Source organism: Sorex fumeus, unplaced genomic scaffold (genome assembly GCF_029834395.1).
Source record: "Sorex fumeus unplaced genomic scaffold, SorFum_2.1 ptg000098l, whole genome shotgun sequence".
NCBI classification, from domain to species: Eukaryota; Metazoa; Chordata; class Mammalia; order Eulipotyphla; family Soricidae; genus Sorex; species Sorex fumeus.
Window position 1 is genome coordinate 64,409,951 of NW_026606155.1, and position 22,820 is coordinate 64,432,770.

Here is a 22,820-nt window from a genome sequence, read left to right on the forward strand (position 1 = left end):
CTCTCTCTCAACATTTAAAATAGCTCATAAAATGAAATTTCTATTCAGATTTTATTTAAATTGAATATGCTGAATTTAATAGATGTGAAATTTAAGTTAACTTTAAATGTATTGTACATACCATCAGGGTCTGATATTATATCTAGAAGAGATTTGTCTAGAGTAGTTTTACTCATTATTTTTTCTTCATATTCAAAATACACATCCAATTTTCTTGCCTGTTTCAAAATAAATGTTAGATTAGAATAACTTAGGAACAAATACTTAAGAGAACCCAACACACATTTCTATCTTCTATGATAAATTTCAGAAGCAAATGTTTATTTTTTAACAGAATTTATTAAAAAATTTCTAACTCATGATAATATACAAAATATAATAAGATTATATCACTTTTGATTTATAAATTCAAAACTAACCCTGCATGTTACATATCAGAAAGGTGAAAAGCACATGACTCACTTATTACATTACCATGCAATGTAAAGTACCTTAACTATCATGAAAATCACATTATGGGTTTTTTTTTTGCATTTTTTAAATTCTAATTTTTTTATTAAGGAGCCATGATTTACTAGCTCACATTATGTTTCTTACAAATTAAAGTCAAGTGGTTATGTTTTTACTTTTTAGTGTGCTAATCTAAATATTTCACCTTAAATGAAATATGTGTTTAACTATTTTTAACAATTTTAAAATAAACTTGCTTTTCCTTATAAATTTTCCTATTTAAGACTTTGAAATTTCAGATAATAAAAAAGAAGTCAAACTTGGAAAACATATGACACCTTTTCAATTTAAAATGTCAATTAAAATTATACCATCCTGTTATTCGTCGATTGCCTCGAGCAGGCCCCAGTAACGTCTCCTTCGTCCTAGCCCTGAGATTTTTTTTTTAAAAAGTGCCATATTCAAGGCTCTTTTAGAGTTAGGAGAATGAGAGCCTTCATTGTTACTGGTATTTGGCATATTGGGTACGCCACGGGGAGTTTGCCAGACTCTGCCGTGTGGGCAGGTTACATTCGGTAGCCTGCCAGTTTGTTCAACGTAGGAATGAGATGATAAGATTTTATTTATACAAAATTTATAATTTTATTTATACAAATAAAATTAATCAAGTAGGATCCTACAAAGTAAATGAAATTTTTATTATCAACATTATCAAGTAGCCACGAGTATATTTAGATGCCAAAAAAAGAAAATAAGTAGAGAAGGAAGGACGGAAACATTTTCAGCTGAAGGTGTTAACTAAGTAGGTCAAGAAACCATTCATTAAATTCAAATGCTTAAAGCTATTAACAAAAAATTAAAATACAGACATGGAACACAAATAGCACACTATGCTAAGAAAACACAATGAAATAGTTAACCATTGTAGAGGAAGTGATGAATTCTGTATTAGTTTTTAAAATTTCCTTTTTTTTTCCCAGATAGCAAGGCATTTTATTTATTTTTTAATTAGTGAAATGCCACGATGAGGTACAGTTGTAGACTTACATACTTTTGTGCTTGCGTTTCAGTTATACAATGATCAAGTACCCATCCCTCCAGTCACTCCTGGTGATGTGTGATCTAGCAGTGCAGTGTTTGGTCCTGTAGGTGCTCAGGGAATATTAGGGCCACCCCAGTAGTACTCTTGGAATCATGAGATGCCAGAGATAAATCTCAGGGCCTTGTGCAGCTAGGCATATAATCTACCACTTGAACTATACTCCAGACCTTGAAATGAGTTTTAGAGTGATTGGATATATGGTAGAATTCACTTATTAAAGGTATCATAGGAAGGCACAGTAAGAGGGGAGATCTGAATCACTAAGGAGTGATTTCATATAGGAGGAAATAAAGATTCACTCAATCCCACCCTGCTGCAGTTGCTTGGCAAGAGCATAGTTTTAAGTAGATGGATATTTGATTAAAAAATGAAGGAATTCAATCAAAAGGCATATACCGAAAAGTCTCACTCTTCACCTCATCATCTTTGTCCCATTTCTACCTGGCCCTACAAACAGCTACTGTGATCACTTCTATAATTTCTGTTCCTCTTTGCACATATAAACAAAAAAGTGTGTGTGTGTGTGTGTGTGTGTATGTATATATGTTCATGTATATATATATATTTGATATTCCTGTGTTTTCTTATGCAAAATGATAGTGATACTGTTTTTTTCCTTATTTTCACTCAACATCTTTTTTTCTTTTTCAAGTTTATTTATTTATTTTTTTGCTTTTTCGGTCACACCCGGTGATGCTCAGGGGTTGGTCCTGGCTCTCCTGGTGCTGCTCGGGGGACCATATGGGATGCTGGGACTCGAACCCGGGTCAGCCGCGTGCAGAGCAAATGCGTGCTTTGCTACCCTCTATGCTATCGCTCCAGCCCCTCAACATCTTTTACCTCAATATATAGAGCATATAAAAATCTTCTTTACTGAAAATTTATAACCTTCACAGTCTCAAAATCGATAACCTTGACAAAATTTTGCTAGTGTAAAAAGCTTCTCTGAGGGGCTGGAGCGATAGCACAGCGGGTAGGGCATTTGCCTTGCAAGCAGCCAACCTGGGTTAGATTTCCAGCATCCCATATGGTCCCCCAAGCACCACCAGGAGTAATTCCTGAGTGCAAAGCCAGGAGCAACCCCTGTATATTGCCAGGTATGAGCCCCCCCCCCCCCCCCCCAAATAGCTTCTCTGAACATCAAAGGAGATATCTGAAGTAGTGAAATGGGAAAATGTAAAAAAGTGGACAAAATAAATTGAAATAACACCATGCTAGTAACTGGAGGAATAGAAAGGAAGAGATGGGTATCAGATAATTAACATGAGACTGATTATGAGAAACAAAGTAGTGGGAAAAAAGTAAAAGGAAAAACTGGGAAGCTAAGATAATAGTAGTGGGAACTAGGCTACATGAATAGTAGATTGAAAAAGGCTCCTTATCTGTAGAATACAGTAGGAATGTAAGAAGGAACGTGATAAAGTGTTAAAATGAGTTTCAGAATCTCACAATCTGCTTCACCAAACCCCTTCTATTTCATCTTTATTTCCTAAATTCAGTTCCCCTGGTAATGTAAAATCACTGACTTTCTACTGTGTATACATTGTTAATACTTCTATATTCGGGTTTGGGTTATTCTCTTAAGAGTTTTCAGAATATTCCTCCTCCATTCATCACTTAGTCCAACAAATACTACTCATTCTTCTAGGTACATTTTCTCTGCAACTCTATCAAACTCTTCATTTTATCCACCCTCCTACCCCCAATGATTCAATCTCCTTCACTGGAAGACTTCCTCCTTCTCTATAACAACTAAGATAACACCACATGTTACTATCCTCTGTTTACATGCCACCCTTTGAAAACTGTGAAGTCCTTAGAGTATGCCTGATTATAATCACTTTACCCTAAGAATCTAATAGCATTTGGCTCACAGTAACCACTGATTTAAAGTATTCATTGAATTTCTAAGCTAGGAGGAAAACAACTAGCTCAAGTAGTCATCTATAAAAGTCATAGAAGATAAACTTCCAGAAATAAAAAGATGTCAGGACACAAGTTTTTGCATCTATTTACTAAATTAATTATACAAGATGCCATAATGTATATACCTCCATGAATTAGTGGCTTGCAGATTTATGTAGGTACAGACGTTTGATTCATTTTGTTTTTCTGATACGTAAGTTCATTCCCATTTTAACTCCTAAAAATCAATGAAAATGGAATCCAAACCAAGTCAGTTTGATTGTTAATGGTATAAATTTGTTTTTTGGGAGCACACCCTACAGTGCTTGTGGGACTATACCTGATTTTGTTCTCAGGGTCCCTGAAACTGGGGATTGAAATGAGGTCAGGAACATGCAAGGCAAGCTCCTACCACATTTCTATCTCTCTGGCCAAGGTATAGAATTTCTTTTGGACTCTATGAAAATGTTCTAAAATAAAATTGTGGTTGCACAACTTTTTATATACTAAAAAACCACTAAAATGTATACTTTAAATATAGGTGAATTGTATGGCATGATACTATGGTACATGAATAAAGAGTTAAATAAAAATAACTTAGCATTTCAACCTGCCGACTGTGAATGATTCCTACATGCAGGAGAGAAAGTAGAGATTTTGTAACATGCATGAAAAAATTACTGTATCTGTTCAGTATTTACTATGTGTAATGTACTTACAACTACGATTTTCAAGTGTTTTTTTTTTTAAACAGAGGACCTTAGACTCCTCTTACTCAAATCAAATCTCCTGTAGAATTCTAAACATAAAATAGATACAAGTAACCCATATAATATGCCTGTAACACTAAACAGTACCAGAGAACAGAGTTAAAAAAAAAACTATAAACTTAGACTATTTAGTTTAATTCTCCAAATATTACTTTGAGTTTGGAATTGCTAACCCCATTTTAAAGAAACAGAAACACACACACACACACACACACACACACACACACACACACACACACACACAAATTTATCAAGGTTACCAGAGTAGTAGTAGCAGAAAGATGAGATTCAAATCCAGGTCAGACTTCAATGAACACCACAGAAAAGAGTAGGGAAAATTATATATTCCTCAATTTATTGCTTCCTTTGTATATGCTTTATGAAAGAAAGCATATTTGTCAATTAGTACATATGTGTTATTTTGGTAATACACATAATTTGGTAATACACAGGTCACAGGTCACAGTTCTCCCATTGTTCATCGATTAGCTCGAGTGGGCCCAGTAACATCTCCATTGTGAGATTTGTTGTTACTGTGCTTGGCATATTGAATACGTCATGGGTAGTGGGCGAGATACTCTCGGTAGCTTGCCGGGCTCTCCGAGAGGGGCGGAGGAATCGAACTCGGGTCGGCCATGTTCACTGCTTGTAAGGCAAACGCCCTGCCGCTGTGGTATATGTGGCAAATGGTTATTTTGGCCAGAGACATAAAACTTATAGGTTCTTTCTCAACTAACTAAAATAAGAAAAAAATAGTAAGCTCAAAAATCAGAGGCCAGAGAGATAGTACAGTGGGCAAGGCACTTGCCTTGCACACAGCTGACCTGGGTTTGATCCCCGGCACCCCAGTGGTCCCCTGATCTCTGTCAGGAATGATTCTGGAGTACAAAGCCAGGAGTAAGACTAGAACAATGCTCAAGTGTGGCCCCCAAACAACAACAACTACAACAACAAAATTTTTATGCAGTAAGTGTAAAGGAACATGCAATAGGATAATAAGAAAATAGACAAAATAAAAAATATGAAACAATAAGGCTAACATAATAAATCCATTTTGGGTGGATTCAATAACAAGAATAGACACATATAGAAGTATTACAGAAAGCTAAAGATTACATGGAGTAGAAACTATATCTACTGAATATAAACTCAGAGTCATAAGCTTTACAAAAACTGCTTTGTTCTTTCTTTGGAGGACTGGAGCAATAGTACAGCAAGCAGGGCTCTTGCCCTACATGTGCTGACTTATTTTTGATGCCTGATACTACCACAAATTGTCCCCCCATCCCTGCCAGGAGTGATCCCTGAGCACAGAGCCAGGAGTAAGCCCTGACACTGTCGAGTGTGACCCCCACCACAAAAAAAGAAAAACAAAAAACAAAAAAACAAAAAAGAACCAAGAAACTAACTTTTGAAAAATTCTACCATTTTTCTCCAAATTTCAGAGTTATCAGTAATCAACGTGGTTTATGTTTTCTACTTGTCTGTGTACTGTATTAACATCTGTATTAAATAAATATATAGACACACATATATATTCATATTCTGTGTTACTTTTTTCCTTTGGATTGGCAATAGCCTACTGAGTTGAAAAACATCAAAGAGAGGCACTTTTAAAACTTGTCATTCTCCTTACCATAATGGAAACCTCTTAAGAATCATCTGAGATGTTCAATATACATAGTTTACCTTTCGAAAATCCATTATCTTGGAACATTTTGTCAGATGAGCCATAGAGGAGACAAAAGCAATTACCTTTTTCTTTCTACAATTGAAGGTTCCCTACCTCTTTCCTTCTAGCTAAAGGTGCCAATTACTCTTGGACTCTTATTCACTATTCGTTAACAATTTTCATCTCTCACCTCAGTCTGTGACTGATTGATGACAAAGCCTTTCTGGTTCCTTCATCTTCACATATTTTGTTCCTATCTTTCAGAGCTGTATCTGGCTGAACTGTTTCTCCATTCTTAAAATGCTATAATAGACTACGATGTCTGTATGTCACTAGAGTATAAACTCCTTGCGACAACTTCATCCTGTATGCCTTATGCTCTGCAAACTGATTTTGCAAAATTCAACAGCTTTCTTAATATAACAAAATAGCATTCTCATGTATTTTCAATTATTTAGGTATTCATTTTGCTGTATCTTGTACTGGTAACTTTTATTGGTTTACCAGTATAAAAAATTATGTTTCACAAAAACCAGGTAATACATAAAATTATTTGCCAAGCACTGTATATAGGTGGCTAAAATATTCATTCTGGAGCATCTGTCAGAGAGACTAAGAAATTTTGAAAAAAACTCACTCCAATGCTTCATTTCTGTGCAGAGATAGGACAGAACAATAACAGGTAAAGAATATGATGAATGTGAAATCCTGAGATAAGGATGTAGCTCAGTTGTAAAGCACATGCCTTGCATGCAGGTAGATCTGCACTGTATTTCCATACACACACAAGTTTGACATATTTCCACTCGATACTGAAAATGTTGTAACTAAAGAAAAATAACTAAAAGGCTATAAACTTAGATCTTTATCTTGAATATTTATAAAATTGTTCTCGTGGGAACCAGAGAGATAGTAGAGTGGGTAAAATGGTTGCCTTGCATGTGGTTGACACAGATTCAATCTCCGGCACCCATCTGGTGCCCCGCAGCACTGTTGTGAGTGACCCTGAGCACAGAGCTAGAAGTAACCTCTGAGAACTGCCAGTTGTGACCCATTCCCAAATTTCTGTCATGAATACATTTTAATGTTATATCCTCTTTTAAACTCCCATTTGAAATCCATGAATGTGGTATTTGCTCGAGCGGGCCCAGTAACATCTCCATTGGAGATTTTTGTTGTTACTGTGTTTGGCATATCGAATACATCACGGGTGGCTTGCCAGGCTCTGCCGTATGGGCGAGATACTCTCGGTAGCTTGCCGGGCTCTCCGAGAGGGGTGGTATTAAAGTATTATAAAATTAAAAATCATCAACAAAACCTTGACAAACCAATTCAAGAAAATATTAAACTGAAAATCTTGATCAAGTAGGATTCATTTCCACTTGCAAAAATACTTTAGCATCCACAAACTAATACACAGCATCAATTAAAGGAAAAAACCTCACACATGATCCTATCAATAGACACAAAGAAAAAATTTGACAAGATTTAATGTTAATTATAAAGATTTTCAGTGATGGGCGAGAGTGATAGCAGATAAAGGCACTTGCTCTACGCCTGGCTGACCTGGGTTCAATCCTCAGCATTCAGTAAGGTCTCCCAAGCACTGTCAGGAGTGATTCCTGTGTGCGGAGCCAAAGAAACCCCTAAGCATTGCTCAGTGTGGGCCCCAATCAAAAACAAATTTCTTCAATGAAATGGGAGCAGAGAAACATACTGGAACATTGCAAAAGCCACCTATGATAAATCTATGGTTACCACCATATTTCACAGCAGAAAACTAAAGTTTCCTTTTAACATCAGGCACAAGATGTCCATCTCAAAACTATAATTCAACACACTATTGGAATTCCTAGCCACAGCAATTACACAAGAAATAGAAAGGACCCATGTTGGAAAACAAAAAGTCACTAATTGCAGATGACATATTATGCAGAGAAAATTCTAAAGACTCCACTAAAAAAAAAAAAATCCACACACACACATTAGCACTCATAAGCCAATACAGTAAAAATGGTTGGCTATAAGATCAATAAACACAGAATCCTGTTGCCCTTCTATATGTAGACAACACATTTGAAAAAAAAAAGTCCAATTTACAATTTTATTAAAAAAACTTAAGGATTGGGGAGATAGTTCCAAGGGGTAGAGCATATGCATGAGGTCCTGAACTCAATACTGGGCACCACGTGGCCCTTTGTACACCACTGGATTAGCACTGATGACCTGAGTACCAAATCATTAAGCCCACGCTACTAGATTGATGGAAGTGGCTGCCAAGCCTCTGAACTGTTTGAGAGCATCCTAGGAGGTTCACAAAGTATTTAAGGGGTCAATTTAACAAAGGAAAGGAAAAACTTGTCCCTGAAAATCATAAATCACTTTAAAAAGAAACAGAACATAATGAGACTAAAAGTTATTCTGTATTCATAGACTGGAAAGATTAGCACTGTAGCACTGTCCTTCCATTATTCATCAATTTGCTCCAGCGTTACTGGTGCCCGCTGGAGCAAATTCATGAACAACAAAAGGACAGTGCTACAGTGAGATATCTCTTGTGAGACTTGTTACTGTTTTTGGCATATTGAATATGCCACGGGTAGCTTGCCAGGCTCTGCCGTGAGGGCGGGATACTCTCCGTAGCTTGCGAGGCTCTTCGAGAGGGATGGAGGAATTGAACCTGGGTCAGCCCATGAAAGCAAACACCCTACCTACTATAAAAATTACAATCATAATCAAAGAACTAGGTAGATTTAATGCAATCCTTATCAAATTCCGGTGACACTACTCAAGGAAGTAGAACAAATATTACTGAAATTTGTATGGAACCATGAAAGACTGAGTGGTTAAAGCAATTCTGAGACAAAATAGAAAGAATGGAGATTTATATTCCCTAACTTCTTTTCAGTTTTAGTATAAGAAGCTACTCAAAATAGTATAATATTGATATTTTAAAAAAGACATGAAGATCAATGTACGTGCTTTAAATTGAATTGAGAATCCTAAAACATATGGATAGTTAAATTTATCAGCTGTTATAAAAAGGAGAAAGGAGGAACCAGAGAAACAATATAGTGATTAAGGTGCTTAACTTGTATAAAGGTTCAAACCCTGATGTCACATATGGTTCCCTGAGCACTGCTAACAGTAATCCTTGATACTGAGGCTAACAGTATCTTAGATGACACTCCACTGACCAACCAAGTGGAAACAGAGATAAACAAATGGGGCTATTTTAAATTAAGAAGCTTCTGAACCTCAAAAGATATAATGACCAGAATACAAAGTCAATCTATACAATGGGAAAGAATATTCACCCAATACCCATCTGATAAGGGGTTGATATCAAGGATATACAAAGCACTGGTTGAACTCCACAAGAAGAAAACATCCAACCCCATCAAAAAATAGGGTAATAAAATGAACAGAAACTTTTCCAAAGAAGAAATCCGAATGGCTAAAAGGCACATGAGAAAATGCTCTACATAAATAATCATCAGGGAGATGCAGATCAAAACAACAATGAGATATCACCTCACACCACAGAGACTGGCCCACATCCAAAAGAACAGGGGCAACCGGTATTGGCACAGATGTGGCGAGAAAGGGACTGTCCTTCACTGCTGGTGGGAATGCTGACTGGTCCAGCCCTTTTGGAAAACAGTATGAACGATTCTCAAAAAATTAGAAATTGAGCTCCCATTTGATCCAGCAATACCACTCCTGGGAATATATCCTGGTGAGGCAAAAAAGTATAGCCCAAGTGACATCTGCACTTCTATGTTCATTGATGCATTGTTCACAATAGCCAAAATCTGGAAAAAAAACCGAGTGCCTGGGAACAGATGACTGGTTAAAGAAACTTTGGTGCTTCTATACAATGGAGTACTATGCAGCTTTCAGAAAAGATGAATTCATGAAATTTACATACAAATGAAACTACATGGAAAGTATCATGCTAAGTGAAATGAGTCAGAAAGAGAGGGACAGACATAGAAAGATTGCATTCATCTAGGGAATATAAAGTAACAAAATAGGAGACCAACATCCTAGAATAGTCGAAATAAGTTACAGGAGGTTTACTCCATTGCTTGAAGGTCAGCTGCACATGCTACGGGAAAGGGCAGCTCAGACAGAGAAGGGAACACCAAATAAAGGGTGCTGGGAGGATTCTTCCAGGATGGGAGATGCATGCTAAAAGTAGACTAGACTATAAAACTATAGACTATAGAACATGTTTGCCACTTAATGCCTCTTTTGCAAACCTTAGCAACCAAAAGGAGAGAAAGAACAAAAGGGAATGCCCTGCCACAGAGACGGGATGGGATAAATGGGGGTATGGGAGGGGTGGGAGGGTTACTGTGATCATTGGTGGTGGAGAATAGATACTGGTGGAAGGATGGGTAGTCGATCATTGTATGAATGAAACCCAAGTACAAAAACTTGTGAGGTCAACAACTGTGCCACACAGAGTTTCACTAATAAAAAAAATTTAAAAAAATTTAAAAAAAAATAAAAGTAATCCTTGCACAGAGCACCAAGACTAAGCCCTGAACATAGCTGTGTACGGCCCAACATACCCATACCTTCCACAAAAGAAAAAAAAAGGGAGAAAGAGAAGTTTCTTCAACAAACAGTGCTGGATATATGGGATGCCAAGAATAGAGCCTGGATTGGCTCCAAGAAAGGCATCATTATCCACTCTATTATTACTGCTGCCCTCTGGAATCTTTTACTAAGGTAACTTCTAGAATATGTAATTTGTTAAATATAGATAATTCAAAACACAAACACTGTTCTCCTGTTGTTCATCGAATTGCTTGAGCAGGTCCAGTAATATCTCCGTTTTGAGACTTGTTGTTACTGTGTTTGGCATGTTGAATACATCACGGGTAGCTTGCCAGGCTTTGCCGTGCGGGCAAGATACTCTCAGTAGCTTCCGGGCTCTCCAGGAGGGGCGAAGGAATCGAACCCAGCTGGGCCGGGTTGGCTGCGTGTAAGGCAAACACCCTACTGCTATGCTATCGCTCTAGCCCAATAGATAATTCATATCAAAATATTTAATATATGCTATATTAAATATTTATATGCTTATATAAAATGTAAAAAAAAACCCTAATAGTCATTGAGTTTCCTAAAATGACCCAACAAGCAATGATGTATTCTGTACAACATTATTTTTCCTCTGCAAATGAATGTCCTATATAGCAATTTCTTGAAATCATGTTAGAAAAGGGTATCTTCCTTAATGGTAAAATGATTATTTAAAAATACTTTTATATAAAATCAACTAACATCTTGAATGACTTCAGTATCTATTACTCTTTCCCTTCTCACTTTAAGCACATTAATCTTCTTAGGTCTTCAAACTTACCAATCTGTTTCTGTCTGAGGTCTTTGCACTTAGTTATTCCTTTGTCTGAAAATGCCTTGTCCAGAGATTTTTCACTAACTGACCCTTTGTGATTTAGGTCTCCTCAAAGATTTTCCCAAAAAATTATTCCAGCCCACTCAGCCATTCTCTATCGACTCATATCATATTGTATTTATTTTCATATCACCTTTATCCTATTCTCTCTTTCTTTGGGGGAGGGGCGTCTTACTAGGGCTGGGGGTGACCAGGGTATCACACAGCAGTGGTAGGGAGTCATGTCGTCTTGGGGATCAAACTCAGAGCACTGTGCATGCCAGACATGAATCCCAGGGTTATAATTTGCTTATTTTGTTTAGAGTCACTATAAGAAAAAGAGTTTTGTGTTTACTGCAAAATTTCACTGGTCTACCACAATACATATAGTGCAACTGAATAAATAAATTAAATCGGTCTTCTCAAAGCAGAATTGTATTCTCTGCTCTTCAGTCACGGTCCTCCCGTTATTCATCTATTTGCTCAAGCGGGCCCAGTAACATCTCCATCGTGAGACTTGTTGTTACTGTGTTTGGCATATTAAATATGTCACGGGGAGCTTGCCAGGCTCTGCTGTGTGGGCAAGATACTCTCGGTGGCTTGCCGGGCTCTCCGAGAAGGGCGGAGGAATCGAACTCGGGTCGGCCATATTGGCCGCTTGGAAGGCAAACGCCTTACCCACTGTGCTATTGCTCCAGCCCCTGCTCTTCAGTATATTTATAAATTTGTAAAAGAATGGTTTTAAAAATTTAGAAATTATATACTTTACATGAGTATAATACTTATTCACTTACTATTTAAAAGTTAAGAGTTAAGAGTTATGTTAAAAGTTACATAACTCAGTTTGGTAATAGAAATGGAATCTGCCATTTTTCTGATTATACAGCTGTGAGAACTGAATTTTCAATTAAAAAAACTGAATGATATATTTATGAAAAGTACATTCGACAATATTTAAATCCTGGTACCTTAATAAAAACGATTTAAAGAATTAGAAAAAAAATGCTAAAGAAAATCCACAGAACTGGGACTGGAGCGGATAGCACAACAGGTAGGGTGTTTGCCTTGCATGCGGCCAATTCGGGTTCGATTTCCAGCATCCCAGCATCCCCCTGAGAACTGCCAGGAGTAATTCCTGAGTGCAGAACCAGGAGTAACCCCTGTGCATCTCCAGGTGTGACCCCGCCCCCCCCAAATACCAAACAAACAAAAAAAGAAAATCCACAGAACAGCTCAAATCACAAAGTACACATATTATTAATTTCTTAGAATCTGTTTTCTAATTTCTTAAAACTTTTTTTCAACTTGCATATGAATCTAAGAATATCACTTGGCATGTAATTACTAAAAAATATATTAATAAATAAAACAAACAATTACTCAAAATATAGTAATAAATAAAATGCTTAATTAATCATAGTTTTTATTTCAGTGAAACAAATTTTTGTCTAACTTTTCATATTACATTCATACTTTTCATATTTATCCTTGTCAGCAAATTCTCTGTTGTATGTATTTCACCTGGCCATACATATATTTCCATAGGAGACAATGAGAGAGAGAGAGAGAGAGAGAGAGAGATGGGGGGAGTATGAGAATGAGAGGAAAAATGAGATGGAGAGGGAGAAAGCACATTCAAGAGCTCTAAAATAGGGTAGTTAAGTTTTAATGTTAATAGACTCATTTAGACTCATTTAAAATTAAAAAGTCTACACTGGTGGTGGGATTGGTGGGAATTTACCTGTTATGTCTAAAACTCATTTACGAATAACTTTGTCATCACAGTACTTTAATAAAATAAAATTTAAAAATTAAAACAAAAAAATTCAGAACTAAATTATATAATCAAAAGGATCAATGGATTTTTAGATGGGATTATTTGAAAGGGATATCTAGATCTGTATTACTATGGAAAAAAAAATTTTTTTTGAGACCACATGTGGCTGTGCTCAGGGATCATTCCTAGCAGGAATCTTACCCACAGTATTTCTCTTAACACCTAAATTTGTATTAATGGTTAGATACTGAATGTATGACCTTAGGAAAATAACTAATTTTCAAGATTCTAGTTTCCGTGTTTGCAAAAACAGAAAATAACTGTATCTCATGTTATACCATGAGCACGAAGAAAATTAACATTAAAGCATTTAATAAATCATAACACATGAATACAAGTTCTATTTTGGGGGGGAAGTGAAATTTACCTTTATATGTTCTAAAACAGCAGTGGCAACATTTGTATGAAGATCAATAAGCCTTTTTTTTTCAAGGAGCTCTGGTAAAGAACTATAAATAACAAAAAGTTGAAAAGTAACCATTAAAATTTCTAACAACAAAACTTTAATAAAACCCACACCTAGGTATTTACTCTGAGAAAACTAAGAACAGTAAATCAGTAGCAAAATGACAAGTTAAACTCTTTATTAAATTTAACCTCTAGACTTTTATTAATTAAATTTAGCACTTGATTTGCAGATATATGGCATTTACTTTTTTAAAAATGGTGAAAATTTTTTAAAATTCCAAACAATACACCTACCACATTATCTTTTTTATTTTTTTGGTTTTGGTGGCCACACCTGTCTGTGCTCTGGGCTTATTCCTGACTCTGCACTCCGGGACCACTCCTAGCAGGGCTCAGGGGACAAATGTGGGGTGAAGGAATTAAACTGGGTTGGCTACGTGCACAGCAAATGCCCTATCCACGTACTATCACTCCAACCTGCTTTATTTGTTTTGTTTTGGGGGCCCACATCTGCTGCTGTTTAGGGTTTACTATTAGCTTTACGCTCAGGGATTACTCCTGGTGGTCTTAGCGGAACATATGTGGTGCTGGGGATCAAACCTGGATTGGCCATGTGCAAGGCAAGCATCCTACTTGCTGTATTATCACTCTGGTCCTTCATTTTTTATTTCTACCATTTTATTCTGATTTCAAAAGTTGGAGATTTAGAATAAAATCAGATTACTGGAAATAAGATTTTATTTAAGATTTCTAAAATACACTGCCCTCTCCAGAGTGTCATTTAAAGAATCAAAAAGAGCAGTAATGTTCTTGATAAAAATTACTATCATCACACCATTATGTGAAGTGAAAGCAAATGCTCTACAATGTAAGAGAAAACTAAAATCAGCTTAAGCATATTATACACGCAATTTAGTTCTTTAAAGTTAAAGATGTTACTATTTCCTACTCTTAAAATATTAATCAATGTTTAAACCTCTCAAATCTATCAGTGAAAGAATTCAAAGAGAACAGAGTCCTTACTTACCTAACAGCTGAAGTTAGTTTAGCAGTATTATCAGAAAGCATACTTATGGCTCCTTCATCTTCTCCTTCTAGTCCCTAGAAAGGAATAAAGGTAGCAAGGTCTACTAAAAAATCCTAAGCCCAAGCATAAATGTAAATATATTCCAGAGAAGGTATGTGATTCAGAGGTAGAAAACAAGCCCTATATGTGAGGTCCAATGCCTCAAACTGAAAACAAAGCAAAACAAAAACAAACAAAAAACCCCCAAATAAATGTACTCCTAAGAATACTGATAAATGGGAAGGTTGAGGTTACCTAGAATAATTCTCTTCTCTAAGGAGCAAGCATATACATTTTAACAGTTACAGAAAAGTCTGTCATCATAGGGCATTTGCCTTGCATGTGGACAACATGGGTTCAATCCCTGGCACTTTATATGGTTCCCTGAGCCTATCAGGATTGATCTCTGAACGCAGAATCAGGACTAAGACCTGAGCATTACTGGTGCAGCCTGTCCCCCAAGCCTCCAAATCATTAAGTTCAAATGATTCTTTTTTTAAAATTTTTTTATTTTTTGTAATTTTATTTATTGAATCACTGTGAGAGCAATTATAGAGCTTTCGGGTTAAGTCTTGGTCTTACAATGAAACACCCATACCTTCACCAGTGTCCATTCTCCACCCCCCCAAACCCCAGTATACCCAAATCCCACACCCTCCCCCTACCTGCAGGGCAGATGATTTCTACATTACTCTCTCTCTACTTTGATTGCATTCAATATTTTGACAACAGACCCACCATTATTATTTGGGGTTTTACCTAAACACTCAGATCTGCAACAGTAGACAATTTGTTTTCTATTGCTGGTTATGAACAACATATAATGTCACGCGGCTGCAGTAGTGGCCACAAGATTTTGAAATTCCGAAATTTTAACAATTAAATCTGGAGGGATTTCTACCAAAACCTGCTGGGTTTCAAGATTTGTTCCTGAGTCTCTGGGATCATGGCCGTTAAGCAGCTTGATCAGGAGCCAGAGAGGCCTTTTGTGGGCGGCGACTAGGGGTGTTGTTGGGACTGAGAGGAAAGGGCTGGCTCCACCCCCATCCTGTGAGGCCCTGCGTGTCTCGTCACTGAGGGCCCAAATATGACTGTACAATGGCCTCTGGAGAATGGCAGCTACCGAACCGCCAAGGGGGAGCAGGCGAAGGAACAGCACCCTTTCCCCCTCCCAGGACGGTCCGGCGACAGAAACCTGCTGTGGGGTCCGGATGAAATTCTGCCAGAAGCTGCTGGGTTCTGAGAATTGTTCCTGAATCTCTGGGATCATGGCCATTAAGCGGCTTGATCAGGAGCCAGAGAGGCTGTTTGTGGGCCGCAACTCAGGGGGTCTCATTGGGACAGGGAGAAAAGGGCCGGCTCCACCCCTATCCCGTGAGGCCCTGTATGTCTCGTCACCTCTGGCGGATGGTGGTCACTAAGCCACCTAGGGGGAGCAAGCTAAGGCATGAAATCTATTCCCACCTGGGGTTGCCCGGCGCTGGCAATCTACTGCTGGGACTGGACGCATTTCTGCCTAAAGATGTTGGGTTCCAAGATTTGTTTCTGAGTCTCTGGGATCATGGCCATTAAGCAGTTTGATCAGGAACCAGAGAGGCCATGCCTCCAATTTTATAGCTGAGCTGGAGTTGGTTTGTAGGTACATAGGTCTCCCACCTTTTGGCCGTTTACTTTCTTGATAAACTTTTCCCCAAGTTTTTTGATCTGGCCAAAGGCACAGCAGCAATTCTGGGGTATCTGGAAGTCTAAAGGCGCCATGAGGCTGCTGATGCACTCGTCTCACAGGTACAGACTGACCTGCTGGCAGCACCATACCCCCTCAAATGATTCTTTAACATTTTTTGTTCTCTTATTTTTGTTTCTTCAGGGTCTGACCCGAGGCCAGCCACATGCAGGCAAGAGCTTTACCTGTTACACTCTTTCCAGATCCTGAATTTCTTTTTGCATAAGATATCTATGTGAGCTGCAGGTATTTTTAGATATTTTTGCTGTTGTTAAAGCAATATTTTCCATTTTTAATTTTGAGGGGAAAAGATAACTGTGTTTTGTCCTCCTTCAGTTGTCCTACTTCCCTAAAATTCCCTAAGAAAGCAAAGAGAAACTTACCATAATGCTTTTAAGTCGCTTGACTTCATCTTCTTGTGCTCTGTAAGAGTCTAGTTCTTGCTGAACTGATTCTGCAACTTCTGGGAATGGACTGAAAGAGTATAACAGAAGAGGAACTAAGCAAGATAGTAAAGACTTTTTAGTCTTTAAAGTGTGAATTTTAAAGTAACTACAATGATTTATTACTATTTAAAATTTCACTTTAAAGTGTGAATTTTATAATACATATGATTTACTATTTTATTTTTTTTTATGTAGGAGTACTGCTATTTAAATTCAGCCACTGATTAGCTGACTGAATTGTGCATGAACTCCACCTTACTTTTTTTTTTTTCATTTTTTATAATTTTATTGATTGAATCACCATGAGAGCAGTTACAAAGCTTTTGGGTCTAAGTCTTGGTCATACAATGAAACACCCGTACCTTCACCAGTGCCCATTCTCCACCCCAAAAGACCCCAGTATACCCCCATCCCACACCCTCTCCCCAACTGTGGGGCAGATGATTTCCACGTTACTCTCTCTACTTTGATCACATTCAATATTTCAACACCAGACCCACCATTATTATTTGAGATTTTACCCTAACACTCAGATCTGCTGAAAAGGCGACTGTAGACAATTTATGTTCTATTGCTGGCTATGAATAATATATGATGTCGCGTGGCTGCAGTAGGGCCCGTGTGATTTTGAAATTCCAAAATTTTAACACTTAAATCTGGAGGGATTTCTGCCAAAAGCCACAGGATTTCAAGATTTGCTCCTGAGTCTCTGGGATCATGGCCGTTGAGCAGCTTGATCAGGAGCCAGAGAGGCCCTTCGTGGGCGATGACTTGGGGTCTCATTGGGACAGGAAGACCAGGACTGGCTCCACCCCCATCCTGTGAGGCCCAATAAGTTTCGTCACTGCGGGCCCAGACCTGACTGTCTAATGGCCTCTGGAGGATGACGGACACCGAGCCGCTAAGGGGGAGCAGGCGGAGGGACAACACCCTTTCTCCTCTAGGGTGGTCGCGCGACAGTAACCTACTGCAGGGTCCGGATACATTTTTGCCAAAAGCCGCTGGGTTTCAAAATTTGTTTTGAGTCTCTGGGATCATGGCTGTTAAGCAGCTTGATCAGGAGCCACAGAGGCCCTTCGTGGGCGATGACCTGGGGTCTCGTTGGGGTGGGGAGGACAGGCCTGGCTCCACCCCACATCCTGTGAGGCCCTGCGTGTCTCGTCACTGGGGGTTCTAACCTGACTGGCCAGTGGCCTCTGAAGGATGGCGGCCACTGGGCTGCCAGGGGGAACAGGCCAAAGCACGAAACCTATTCCCACCTGGGTTGGCCCAGCACTGGTAACCTACTGCAGGAACCGGACGCATTTCTGCCAAAAGCTGGGTTTCGAGAATTGTTTCTGAGTATCTGGGATCATGGCCATTAAGCAGTTCAATCAGGAATCAGAGAGGTCATACCTCCAATTATATAGCTGAACAGGAGGTGGTTTGTGGGTATTTTTCCCACATACCTAACTTTTGGCCATTTACTTTCTCGGTAAGCTTTGTCTCAAGTTTTCTGGGTCTGGCCAAAGGCACAGCAGCAATTTTGTGGTATCTGGAAGTCTGAAGGTGCCATCAGGTTGCTGATGCACTCACCTCACAGGTACAGATTGACCTGCTGGCAGCACCATACCCTCAGATTTATTACTATTTTAAATGTGCCTATTAAGATTTGAATCACTTAATCACTTAACTTCCCGTTAGTCGTTGATTTGCTCGAGTGGGCACCAGTAACGTCTCCATTTGTCCCTGTTGCATGCTAGTGTAGCCCAATGGCATCTGTTCTCTCTGAGAACATGAAGAGCCTCAAACCGATCGTTCATGATCCTGATGAAGAAGTCTGATCATCTGGTAGGTGGGCGGCCACGTGGTCTTTTGACATCCCGTGGAATCCAGTCAGTAACAGCTCTAGTCCAGCAGTCATCTTTAAATCTCATTACGTGACCAGCCCATCTGATTTTTGACACCTTGGCAAATGAGACAGCGTCCCTGATTCTTGATCGTCGAAGGAGGTCGGAACTCCGGATTCTTTATCTCATTTGAGTGAAACGTGATACTCCAAGCATAGCTCTTTCAATTCCTCTTTGGGAGACCCGAATAGCGAATAGCGTTGTCATCCTGTTTGCATAGGGCCCAGGTCTCTGAGGCATATGTTAATGCAGGAAGAACAGTGGAATCAAAGAGCTGTGCCTGGAGCCGGAGGTTCTCTGTCCTCTTAGCTATTTCTTCGACGTTCTTGAAGGCGTCCCAAGCCGCTCTCTTCCTCCTGCGCAGCTCGGGTGCCAGGTTATTTGTCATGTTGACTTCTCGACCTAGGTACACATAGCTGTTGCATTCGGAGATGGTCGTTCCGTTGAGAGCAAATGGGGCGTCAGGAACGAGGCTATTTCTCATAAACATTGTCTTCGTAAGATTCAGCTGTAGTCCTACCTTTGCACACTCGTGGTCGAAGTCAGCCACCATTTGTGCCGCTTGGCTGATGTTTGGTGTTATTAAAACAATGTCATCAGCAAAGCGGAGGTGGTGTAGTTGCCGACCATCTATCTTCACTCCCATTCCTTCCCATTCCAGTCGTTGCATGATGTTCTTGAGGGTGGCACTGAAGAGTTTCAGTGAAATGGTATCACCCTGCTGAACCCCTCTCTTGACATCAATGATTACTTCTTTGTAGAATGGTGAGATCCTGGTAGTGAATCCGCAATACAGCTCACGGAGGATCTTGATGTATTGGGCTTGAATGCCCTGATTGGCTAGGGCTTCGATGACCGCTTCCGTCTCAACAGAATCAAAGGGCTTCTTTAAATCAATGAACGTTAAACAGAGCGGCATCTTGAACTCCCGAGAAACCTCAATGAGCTTGGTTATCGTGTGGATATGGTCGATGGTGCTGAATCCTTTGCGGAACCCGGCTTGCTCACATGGTTGTCCTTCATCTAGTGTTCTGCCAATCCTCTTTAGGATGACTCGAGTGAACAACTTGTAGATGACAGACAATAAGCAGATCGGGCGATAATTGCCAATGTCATGGATGTCTCCCTTCTTGAACAGTAGTACGGTCCTGCTGATTTTCCATTGGGACGAAACCTTGCATTCAGACAGGTAGCATGTGAAGAGCCGAGTCAGTGTATTGATGAGTACTGACGGCAGGTTCTTCAGGTATTCAGGTCTGACCTTGTCTGGGCCGGGTGCTGTTCGTTTCTTTACCAACGAAATGCCGTTTTGGATTTCGGAAGGGAGAACGTTGGGAACGACATATCCATCCTGTGGAATTTGGTATGTCGACAAGTGGACATGGCTACCGAAGAGATTTGAGTAGAAGTCATAGATAATCTTTTCCATTGCTGTTCTGGAGGATGTGATGGATCCATCAGGATGTCGGAGGGCAGTCATCTTGGTCTTGTAGTTGGCAAAGGACAGTCGGGCATTACGAATACTTTTCCCGGCTTCTGCCACATCTACCAGCACTTCTGCTCTTCTCTCTTTGAGGTCTTCCTTGATCGCATCTCTGCACTGCTTTGTGAGCTCGGACATTAGCTTGCGGTTGCCTGAGGCATGCGCCAAACCACACTGGCGAATAAGCTCAAGAGTTTTCGAAGACAGGCGTTTTTTTGTGGCCATCTCTCTCTTGACGTTCCTCGCACATTCATGGAGGTGCTGTCCCAGTTGATTGTATTCCTCGTCAATGTTGTCAATGATGGCATCTTCCCATGTTGCCGCAATAGTGCCAAAGAGCTCCCAGTTGGTGGTCGTTCTGGGAGTTCTCTTTTTAAACTTTGCAGCCCTTTCTCCCCGCTCTGTGAAGTAGAATTTTGCACGCAGGAGACGGTGGTCCGATCCCGTTCGGAATTTTGGGACAACAGCGACATCGGTCAGGAAAAACTGTCGATTGAATATGATGTGTTCTATTTCGTTGTGGAATAGTCCACCTGGAGACTCCCATGTCCAACGTTTAGATTCTGCCCTCTGGAACTGTGAGTTACCATGGATGGTCTTGGTCGACATGATGAACTCAGACAGTCTCTCACCCTGTTCGTTCCATTCTAGGCCATGGGTCCCGATGTGAAGTTCTTTAGCTGATCTTCTCGGTCCTATCTTGGCATTAAAATCACCCACAATGATCTTATAGAAGGTGTGGTTTTCTTTATAGAACTTCTCCAACTCCATGTAGAAATTCTCAATTTCTCTTTCATCATAATGAGATGTTGGTGATCTGAATATATTTTCAATATAACAAACACTTGGTAGAGACACAATTACAGATCTTTATATTGTTTATGTTATAAATACTACTTAAACATGTATCTGAGTGACTGCGGAGACTGCTTCCACCAGGGTTCAATCCCAGCACTACCTATGGTCCCCTGAGCTCCAATAAGGAGTGATTCCTGAAGGCAGAGCTAGGAGTAAGCTCTAAGCATTGACAGGTGTGGCCCCAAAACCAAGGGAAAAAAAAACAAACACCTTAAGAAATACGGGCAAAAATCTGCTGGTCTAATACCTGCTCTTTTCTTTCAGGTGAGTGCAGTTTAGCAGTAATTTATAGATTTGTGACATAACTAATCAACTACCATTAAGCAGCTCAGATAGAAAAAAATGTCACACAGTAATAAAGTTGAATAAATCTAAGTGAAAATATGTTGACCCTGAAATGTGCATTTTTCATGTGTAGCATTAGTGATGGTTAGAGTATTTTTTTAACCCTACAAGATGTTGTCAAGAGCAATGAAAGAGGAACCTTTACCCCTTTCTCAGCCCTGAAACTTGGTAACACTTGACTAAAATAAAAGTCAACACATTTTATCCAGTGAAAACTAACAGAAATGACAGCAATTCCCGAAAATATGTTGAGGAATACAATCTGCTTTCACAATGCAAACATAAGCACTAAGCTGAGCTTCAACAGAATCTATCGGACAAAAAATAGTATTGAGGCCTCAGCACTGCACTGGGGAGACAGAAGTATTTGTTCCACATAATTACAATGGAAACTGTCTTTACAGCAGGTTCTCTCTCAGAACCCTGGTGTCATCTTGTAAAATGTGCTGGTTGAATGAGATGATCCTTACAATCTCTAGCATCTTCAGATTTCATGTTTAATAGACAAAAATAACTACCTTTATTTCCTGAATGATTACTGTATGCCAAATATTATACTATATTTTGGTTTTGTTTTGGTTTTAGGCTGCACCCAGGTTACTCCTGGATGTGTATTCAGGAATTCCTCCAGGGGATGCTCAGGGGACCATATGGGATGCTGGGGATCAAAATTAGGTCTCTCTAGCTCTTATTTCTTTTCAAATGCTCTCATTTAATCCTGACTACAGTGATGATTAATAGTTAAATTTAGTTAAGAGTAGGGATTCTGATTCAGAGCGATAGCACAGCAGGGAGGGTGTTTGCCTTGCACAAAGCGAACCTGGGTTTAATTCCTGGTATCCTATATGGTACCCTGAGCACCGCCAGGAATAATTCCTGAGTGCAGAGTCAAGAGTAACCTTTGAACACTGCCGGGTGTGACCCAAAAAGCTAAAAAAAGAAAAAGAAAAAAAGAAAAAAAAAAAGACCAGTGATTCTGTGATCTGCTAGAACTGAGTTATATCTCAGTGATTTTATCAGTAAAAACCGTGTGACTAACATTATCACATCACTGTACGACTCTGGGCAAATTAATTCCCAATATACTAAATGAATCTTCATAATAACCATCTGAATGGGGCATTAAAATGATCAATTCTCATTTTACTGATTAGCAAATTCAAGATAAGAGAAATCCAAGTCACTTATTTCTCTGCTATTTCACTGTATTTGTTACCACATACTAATAGTGTGACATTCAGAGTGAGGGGTACTCAGGACCAGTCCAAATTATAAATGAAAGATCAATATTCTATCTAAATGACTTCTAAGATTATATGGGCTGAAGAAAAAAACTGAAAATTTACAATTTGAACTGAGATTTTTCTCCTTCTATTTGAGACACACCCAGTGGTATTGGAGGATTAGTCTCGGTTTTGTATTTGGGGTCACTCCTGGTAGTGCTTGGAGCACTGTTTAA

At 39.1% G+C, this 22,820-nt stretch overlaps 1 protein-coding gene across 1 annotated transcript in view; it reads right to left on the reverse strand.

Moving 5' to 3' along the window:
* Positions 1–22,820, reverse strand: part of SCFD1 (sec1 family domain containing 1) — a 129,091-nt gene that overhangs the window by 49,801 nt on the left and 56,470 nt on the right. The window contains exons 12-15 of the mRNA XM_056133613.1: positions 16,724–16,814; positions 14,579–14,652; positions 13,511–13,592; positions 122–218 (exon numbers count right to left, since the gene is read on the reverse strand). Of these exons, the coding sequence (XP_055989588.1) occupies positions 122–218; positions 13,511–13,592; positions 14,579–14,652; positions 16,724–16,814 (344 nt within the window). The remainder of the gene's footprint in view (positions 1–121; positions 219–13,510; positions 13,593–14,578; positions 14,653–16,723; positions 16,815–22,820) is intronic.